Here is a 9,084-nt window from a genome sequence, read left to right on the forward strand (position 1 = left end):
GTCTTTTTCCACCGTGTGAGAACATAGTGAGGTCATCTGTAAGCCAGGAAAAGAGTCCTCATCAGAAATGACCCTGCCAGACCTTGTTCTGGGAATTCTAGTCTACAGAACTGTGAGAAAATAAATTTGTTGTTTAAGCCAAAAAAAAAAAAAAAAAAAAAGTAATCAAGAGGCCTCATGAATGGATTACTGCTATTATTATGAGAGCGGGGAGTGGGTTTTTCATAATAAAATGGGTTCAGCCCCTTCTCTGGCCCTCTCTTACTCTTTCCCCCTCCACTATGGGATGACACAGCAAGAAGACCCTGGCCAGATACTGCAGGTCTTGGACTTCCCAGCCTCCAGAACTATAAGGAATAAATTTCTATTCTTTATAAATTACCCAGTGTCATGTAGTTTGGTACAGCAGCACAAAACAGACTAAGATGTATACTTTTTTTTTTTTTTTGAGACGGAGTCTCGCTTTGTCGCCCAGGCTGGAGTGCAGTGGCGTGTCTCGGCTCACTATAAGCTCCACCTCCAGGTTCACACCATTCTCGTGCCTCAGCCTCCTGAGTAGCTGGGACTACAGGCACCTGCCACCAAGCCTGGCTAATTTTTTGTATTTTTAGTGGAGATGGGGTTTCACTGTGTTAGTCAGGATGGTCTCTATCTCCTGACCTCATGATCCACCCGCCTTGGCCTCCCAAAGTGCTGGGATTACAGGCACGAGCCACCGTGCCCAGCCTAAGATGTATACTTTTACACAGTTCAGAAACACCAAAGATGAAGCAAGATGTTTAGGCTGCAGACTACTGACTTCTTGTATCCTCATATAGCTGAAAGAGGACGAGAGTCTCTGGGGTGCCTTTTAAGGCACTGATCCCATCTATGAGGGCTCTGTCCTTGTGACCTAATTACCTCCCAAAGGCCCCACCCCTAATGCCATCACATGGGGCAGTTATGATTTTGTTTTCTTTTGAGATGGAGTCTCGCCCAGGCTGGAGTGCAATGGTGCAATCTCAGCTCACTGCAACCTCTGCCTCCTCCTGGGTTCAAATGATTCTCCTGTTTCAGCCTCCCAAGTAACTGAGATTACAGGTGCACGCCACCACGCCTGGCTAATTTTTGTATTTTTAGTAGAGACAGGGTTTCACCATGTTGGCCAGGTTGGTCTTGAACTCCCGACCTCAGGTGATCCGCCCACCTTAGCCTCCCAAAGTGCTGGGATTATAGGTGTGAGCCAGTGCTCCTGGCCTCCACAAAAAATTTTTTAAAAATTAGCTGGGCATGGTGGCACACACCTGTAGTCCCAGCTACTCGGGAGGCAGGAAGATTGCTTGAGCTCAGGAGATCAAGGCTGCCGTGAGCCATGATCGTGTCCCTGCACAATCAGCCTGGGAGACAGAGTGAGACCCCCTGTCAAAAAAAAAAAAAAAAGGAAGCCTTGCTGGGCATCTAATGGGAAAATCTGTTCCCAAAAATGGAAATCAGCTAGATTGGCCAAAGCACTAGAGGAACAAATGTATTTAGTGTGGTTCTGTGTGCACATGGTAGGGGGTGTATGGCAAGTGGGAGTTGTCAACTGGCAGTCTTTAGCAGTGGCTACATGGAGGCTTCTCATGATTTCCACTTTAGTCAGAACAAAAGCCACAGTAGTTCCAGTGGACTGACCTTACAGCACTACAGGATCTCCCTGACCTGATCTCCTACCACCTTCTCCCTCACTTACTCCCCTGCAGCCACACCAGCCTCCCGGCCGTTCCTCACACACACTAGCAACAGTGCTACCACAGGGCCTTTGCACTTCATTTCCCTTGCCTAGACTGCTTTCCCCAGATAGCTGCATGCCTGTCCCTTACTTCCTTAATACCTTTGCTTAATGTCACCTTCTCCCTAAGGCTTTCCGTGGCTGCCCTATTAATACTGCCCCTTTCCCCCATGGTTCTTAGCTTCTTGTAACATCCTCCATCACTTACTTCTGCTTATTGCTCACTGTCTCAGCATCAGTGAAATGTCAGCCCCACAAGGGCAAGGATCTTTGTTTTGTTTGTAGCTCCATACTCGGTACCCAGGATGCTGCCTGGCATATAGTAGGATCTTGATATTAAGTGATTTAGTCCATATGGTTCCCCTAGCATGCAGGATGGTATTTGGCATTCAGTAGGGGCTCAAGAGATGTTTGTTGAATGAATTGGGGTGATAGAGGACTTGGTGAGGACCCACCCCTACTTAGATAGCTTTAGAAGCTGTTGGATACTTCATCCCTCTGCATGGTGCTACAGACATGGAGATGAAGAGGCAGCCTCAGTGTGGGAGTAGATGGGAGCCTTCTCTTGACTGAGGAAGGAATGTTAGAAAAGAAAGCTGAGGCTGGGCATGGTGGCTCAGCTCTTTGGGAGGCCAAGGTGGGCAGATCACGAGGTCAGGAGTTTGAGATCAGCCTGACCAACATGGTGAAACCCCATCTCTACTAAAAACACAAAAATTAGCTAGGCATGGTGGCACGTGCCTGTAATCCCAGCTACTGAGGAGGCTGAGGCAGGAGAATAACTTGAACCCGGGAGGTGGAGGTTGCAGTGAGCCGAGATCATGCCACTGCATTCCAGCCTGGGCGATAGAGCAAGACTCCGTCTCAAAAAAAAAAGAGCTGAGGCCGGGTACGGTGGCTCATGCCTACAATCCCAGCACTTTGGAAGGCCAAGATGGGAAGATCACTTGAGTCCAGGAGTTCAAGACCAGCCTGAGCAATATAGTGAGATCTTGTCTCTATTATATTTAAAAAAAAAAAGTAATTTAAAAAAATAAAAAAAAAAAAAAAAAAAAAGAGCTGACCTGTCCATATCTGCCACCAAACACAGCCCCGGCAGCAACCCCCATCACCTCAATAATTGACTTCTCTCCGAAAGGCAAAGAAACTGCTTCCTGAGTCTGCTGCTACAAATTCAAGTCTTGGTATCTGGACACTTTTTAACAGAAGCAGCCCCCTGCTGTGGAAACTTCTGGAGGCTTGGCAGAAGAGGCAGATGCCTTTTAATCTACATCTTGCTCAATCCCTGTGATGTGAAAAAAGCCAGTCTGGACAAATTGTACAGGTCACAGTCCCCAGCTTCTGAGGGGCCTGTAGAGAATTCTCGGGCTCACAGAAGCCGTTGCTGCAGTAACCACTGCTGCAAGAGCAACTTTGGCAGCAGGCAGGTGCCAGGCAGCAAGCTGAGAGAACACTGCACATATTCAAAGCGTCTTCAGATACAAGGCTTTGTTTGTGCACAGTGAACAAGGGACAGATTGGGAAAGCCTCCTTATATTGTCCACATTTCCCTGAATGTAAGGAACCCTGTCCTCAAAATGGGGATCAGCAGGGCTCCTTTCAAGGCAAAGCAGAAAAAGCCCCAGTGCCTTGTCAGGGGAGACCAGGAGCTCTGGCTGGAGCTAGGTGTTCTGGACAAAGGGCCATATTCAAGAACTTTGAGCCCCATTTTCAAGCGTAGGCTTAGGAGAAAGATGAATTCCAGGAAATCAGAAGCTGATGAGATATCTACTTTAGCACTGTGGCACAGGGAGAAGATGGAAGGTGTCTGAAATGGCCGGGTTATGTGGTGTTACAGGGCAGAGACAGAGCCCCAGTGCCATTCCCTGGGGAGCTTTAGCCCTTCTCAAAGGTGCTACCAAGGCTGGTTTATTATGATTGGAGAACGCAGGAGGCCTCCTTGACAGAGTGAAGTGCATAAAGCATAGGAAACGGACTACTGGACATGAGAAGTTGGGAACATCCTCCCTATGATTAAAAAAATACAAACCAGAGACCAGGTGCAGTGGCTCAGTGCCTCCAGTGCCTATAATCCCAGCACTTTGCGAGGCTGAGACGGGAAGATCGCTTGAGCTCAGGAGGTCAATGCTGCTGTGAGCTATGATTGCACCACTGCACTCAGTCTGGGCAACAGAGGAACACCCCAGGCTCAGCATATTCTCTGGGGGTCCTGCTCTAAACTGAGAGTGAAAGCATACTCTGCTGCTAGTTGCTAGAGTTCTTGCTCAGGAAGTTGTTCAGAGATATAATATTTCAGATTCCACAGCAGCTAAAGATTTTTTTTTTTAGACAGAGTCTAACTGTCCCCCGGACTGGAGTACAGTGGTGCGATCTGGGCTCACTGCAACCTTTGCCTCCTGGGTTCAAGCGATTCTCTTGCCTTAGCCTCCTGAGTAGCTAGGATTATAGGTGTGCACCATCACATCTTGATAATTTTTTGCATTTTTGTACTTTTAGTAGAGACAGTGTTTTACCTTGTTGGCCAGTCTGGTCTTGAACTTCTGGGCTCAAGCGATCCACCCACCTCAGCCACCTAAAGTGTTAGGATTACAGGCATGCACCATTGTGCCGAAGCTCATAGTTTCTATATTCCAAGAGTGAGCTCACAATCAAATGAGTCTTTTAACTTGTCCTGTACCCTGAGCAGAAAAGGCTGAAAAATGAAATGGTTCCCACCTCAGTCAACTCAGTTCCCACCTTAACTCGCAGCTCATCATATCACTTATGATTTCATCTTTCTATTAAGTACTTGAAATGGTTTTTATTATACCCTAAATTTTGGTAAACCTTGGGTTTGTTTCTAGCTTCCCTACTGGTTTACCCATCCCTTTCCCTTGTCCTTGTCCCAGGACTGCACCAGAAGCAGAGGATGGAACAATGATCTTCCCACCTTCTTGAAGGCAACTTTCTCATATGGTACAGAACTGGTACCAGCCTGGGGATGGGAGCAGTCCCATGGGTCAGTCATCATCTGTGTCACTAGGGCCCATGTACTGGCAGATGGCATCGTAGTGAAGCTCCACCACCTGATTTTCTCTTGGCAGCTGCACCAAAGCCCGGCTCCGTGCTCTGTTCCGGCTCAGCAAATGTCCCACCTGGAACAGAGGTGAAGTGGAATCAATAAGGCCAGCCTAGACCCTGGGACAGGCCCTGAACGACCCACAAACCTCTACTGCCAGGTCTGAGACTCACCCTTCCAGCCTGTGGGCCCAGCACGACCATCACACGGTCACCCTCTGCCTTGGGAACCAGGGTCTCCAGCATGTCTTCCCTCAGGCCTACAGATAAGGGAGAGGGGAGTGAGGCCCACAGCAAGGACCAGCCCAGCCAGCGTCCTGTCAGAAGGGCCTTTCCTGGCCAGGCGTGGTGGCTCACACCTGTAGTCCCAGCACTTTGGGAGGCTGAGGTGGGAGGATCGCTTGAGCCCAGGAGTTCGAGACCAACCTGGGCAAGATGGTCAGACCTCGTCTCTACAATTTTTCTTTTTTTTTTTTGTTTTTTTGAGACCGAGTTTGGCTCTTGTTGCCCAGGCTGGAGTGCAATGGTATGATCTCGGCTCACGGCAACCTCCACCTCCTGGGTTTAAATGATTCTCCTGCCTCAGCCTCCTGAGTAGCTGGGATTACAGGCGCCCACTACTGTGCTTGGCTAATTTTGTATTTTTAGTACAGACGGGGTTTCGACATGTTGGTCAGGCTGGTCTCGAACTCCTGACCTTAGGTGATCCACCCTCCTTGGCCTCCCAAAGTGCTGGGATTACGGGCATGAGCCACTGCACCCAGCCTACAAAAATTTTAAAATTAGCCAGGCGTGGTGGTGAGTGTCTGCAGTCCCAGCTACTCAGGAGGATGAGGTGAGAGGATGGCTTGAAACCAGGAATTTGAGGTGGCAGTGATCCATGATGGTGTCACAGCACTCCAGCTCATGCCTGTAATCCCAGCACTTTGGGAGGCTGAGGCAGGCGGATCACAAGGTCAGGAGTTCGAGACCAGCCTGGTCAATATGGTGAAAACCTGTCTATTAAAAATACAAAAATTAGCTGGGTATGGTGGTGGGCACCTGTAGTCCCAGCTACTCAGGAGGCTGAGGCAGAAGAATTGTTTGAATCCAGGAGGTAGAGGTTGCAGTGAGCCGAGATTGCGCCACTGCACTCTAGCCTGGGTGACAGAGCAAAACTGTGTCTCAAAAAAACAAAAAACAAAAAACAAAAAACAAAAAAAGAAGAAGGGCCTTTCCTGTATTCCCTGGAGCCACTCTACACCCTGTTGACAGATGGAGTCCCACCACATCCATTTCACAGATGAAGAAGCCTAAGGAGTAGTTTACAAAAATCACTGTAATAAAAGGAGCATGTCTATATGGTGGTGGTGATAACAACAGGCACTTTTTATTGTGGGCATGTTTTAACCCCTGCCCCGCACTGAGAGCTCACTACACATCCCTTCACTAAGGCACCAATCACAAGAGGAAGAAATAGTAATTTCCATGCTAATTTGACAGACCGGAGGCTGGGTGCAGTGGCTCACGCTTGTAATCCCAGCACTTTGGGAGGCCGAGGCGGGAGGATTGCTTGAGGTCAGGAGTTCAAGACCAGCATGGCCAACATGGTGAAACTCCATCTCTACTAAAAGCACAAAAATTGGCCAGGTGTGGTGACGCTTGCCTGTAATCCCAGCTACTCGGGAGGCTGAGGCAGAAGAATTGCTTGAACCTGGGAGGTGGAGGTTGCAGTGAGCCGAGATCACGCCACTGAACTCCAGCCTTGGTGATAGAGCCAGACTTTGTCCCCCCAAAAAAAAGAAAGAAAGAAAAAGAAAACTTGACAGACTGGGAGAGTTGAGTGAGGCTCAAGATAACCACCATCATGGAAGTGTCTAATGTTCTATAAGAGGATGCTAGGCCTTGCAAAATACCTGAACTCTGCCCAACCTCCCAGCTTTGCCTGGGCCAGGCTCTGGGCCTAAGACACTCTTCTTGATCAACCTCCAGCTGCCATCACTCAAACTCACCTTCCAGAACTCGGCCTTCATCTGTCCGACATACACAGGTATCTGGGCTTAGGACATCTTCAATTATCATCTGGGGATACAGTTCAGGGGGATGTGAGATTTTAGAGAGGTAGGGGGGCCCAGTCCCTGGGGGGAGAAGGGGACTCAAGCTGCAGGGTTCCCACCTTGGTGTTGTAATATTGGCCTCCTTTGTACATCTTGTCCACAAACCGCACGCGCAGGTCCCTGTGCAACCAGTGCTGACTCCTGCGGGCTGCTTTCTCACTCTTGGCTGCAGGCCCATCCAGTCTGTGGAGAAGTTCCGAGCATCAGGCTTAGCTCTTCATCAGATGCACTTTACAGTTGCCCTCCCTTTGCCTATGCTATGAAACCCACCCACAATGCAGTTCCCAGTTCCTTCTATGAGACTGCCTTGCCTTGGAAGCCTTCCCTGGCTGCTCGAGCCTACCCACAGCCCTAACCTCTTGACCCCTCCCATATGCTCAGAGTCCCACCGGTCTGGAAGGTGTTTCCGCTTCTTCTCTGAGTTGTCCTGCTGGACGTGGAGTTCTTGATTCCGGAGGGTCTTCCGTGATGAGGCAGTTCCGTTCTGTTGCCCTGGGGAAGGAAGTTTTGCTCACCTGGCCTGTTCAAGAGGTTACGAGAACCAGGACAGAGCCTCACTGTCTCACTGCCCTTTCCTTCCAAGGCCATGTCTCAGCCTAGAGCCACCTCCCACCTGTCAAAGTACCCCTCTCACCCCTCATGCATTTGCTAGTAGAATGCCTCTCCCCCACCTCTCAACCATTTCAGCTTCCTTCAGGAACTCTCCCATAGCTGACCTAGCCCACACCAACAATGCTCACCTAGTGTCGACTAGAGATTCCCGGAAAGCTCTGTCTGTACCCATCTGCCAAACTGCCCCATCCTACTGAAATGCCTTCGCCTGTGCTGTTCTGTCTGCCTAGAATTCCTTCCTTCTTGGTCACACCCTAATCCTAGCAGTTCTCACTCCCTAGTAAAAGAGAGGTTCATCACCCCAAATGGACAAAGATCTCGAGGGTAGGAATTGCTTTCTGCACCTGTTTCTTCCCACTCAGAGACAGGCTACAGACCCAGGGGTACGACATCGACCTTTCTCCAATCAAATGGAATAAGTCACTTATGTCCATTCTCACCTCCTGACCTCTGATTGGAAGTCATACCTGCCAGGCACACTGCTGCCCCTCCCTGCTACAGATCTAAAACTACCCCATGAGCCAGGCCCTGCCACCCCTAGGAATGCGTCGTCAACTCCCCAGCTCTACAAGAGGCTCACTCACTGAGGTCCAAGGTGTTCTTATTAAACTCCTGCTGGGAGACAGGCCGCAGGCAGTACTCACTAACAGTTACCACCCGGCTCCCCACAGCCAGACGAACCATGGCCCGAACATTGTCAGGATCGAGGCCTTCCACCTAAAGTGTTGAGGGGAAGAAGTCAGGTAGGGGTTGTGGACTCCACCCACATTCCTAGGACCAACATGTCAATCCCTTACCTCTAAGAGGCCTGCTTCCTCTGTCTCCCCAACCAGACTCTGACCCCTAAGAAGTGGGACCAGGTCTGGTTCCTGTGTCTCCCTCAGCTCACTGTGGGGCTTCCTTGGATCCTTTAAGCATTTAATCCTCAGGGACTTGTAGCATATGGCACTCTCTTCCTTTTAGCTGGGAACTGAGGCTCACAAAGGCCAGCAAGTGGTCCCGGGTTACTGAGTGAGGCAGTGGGCCAAGCAGACCTAAAAGACTAGGACTCCCAGCCTTTCTACCTCAAACCCAATTATTCCTCCATCTGACCCTCGGATCAACCTTCCCTGCTGCCTGTTTTGGGCTCCCGGGATATCTTGGTTCCTTACCTTCCCATAGAGGCCTCGGTGAGGGCCAGAAAGAACCACCACAGCTCCTCCTGGCACCAGCCCTTGAGGCTGATCTTCCTTATCCTTCTCTTGCTCCTCATCTGGCCTTGGCATGTGGGAGGGGCCGGTGGGGGTCAAGGCCTGGGCCTCAGTCAGGTTGGCACCCAGCCCTAACCCCTTGGGCCTCAGTGAGTTGACACGGGGCTTCACTACTCTGCAGGGAGAATATGGGTTTGTTGGAGAGGATGCAATAGTCTTCAACACCTTATTTACCTCCTCTCCCTGCCCAAACCCCCACCCCCACCATTGACATTTTCTTTTCTTTTCTTTTTTGGAGACGGAGTTTTGCTCTTGCCATCCAGGGTGGAGTACAATGGCTCGATCTCGGCTCAATGCAACCTCCGCCTCCTGGGTTCAA

General features: G+C 50.0%; 1 protein-coding gene across 1 annotated transcript; it reads right to left on the bottom strand.

Annotated features, from left to right (window-relative positions):
• Nucleotides 1-4,524: 4,524 nt before the first annotated feature.
• Nucleotides 4,525-8,927, bottom strand: GPKOW (G-patch domain and KOW motifs). Its single transcript, XM_023200679.1, has 7 exons — nucleotides 8,667-8,927; nucleotides 8,100-8,232; nucleotides 7,260-7,395; nucleotides 6,963-7,086; nucleotides 6,799-6,868; nucleotides 4,982-5,067; nucleotides 4,525-4,884 (listed from the first exon to the last, which is right to left on the bottom strand). The coding sequence occupies exons 1-7, from the start codon at nucleotides 8,778-8,780 to the stop codon at nucleotides 4,750-4,752; spliced, it is 798 nt and encodes a 265-aa protein (XP_023056447.1). The 5' UTR covers nucleotides 8,781-8,927; the 3' UTR covers nucleotides 4,525-4,749.
• Nucleotides 8,928-9,084: the final 157 nt, after the last annotated feature.

This window comes from Piliocolobus tephrosceles, unplaced genomic scaffold (assembly GCF_002776525.5).
Source record: "Piliocolobus tephrosceles isolate RC106 unplaced genomic scaffold, ASM277652v3 unscaffolded_21605, whole genome shotgun sequence".
In the NCBI taxonomy this organism is placed as follows: domain Eukaryota; kingdom Metazoa; phylum Chordata; class Mammalia; order Primates; family Cercopithecidae; genus Piliocolobus; species Piliocolobus tephrosceles.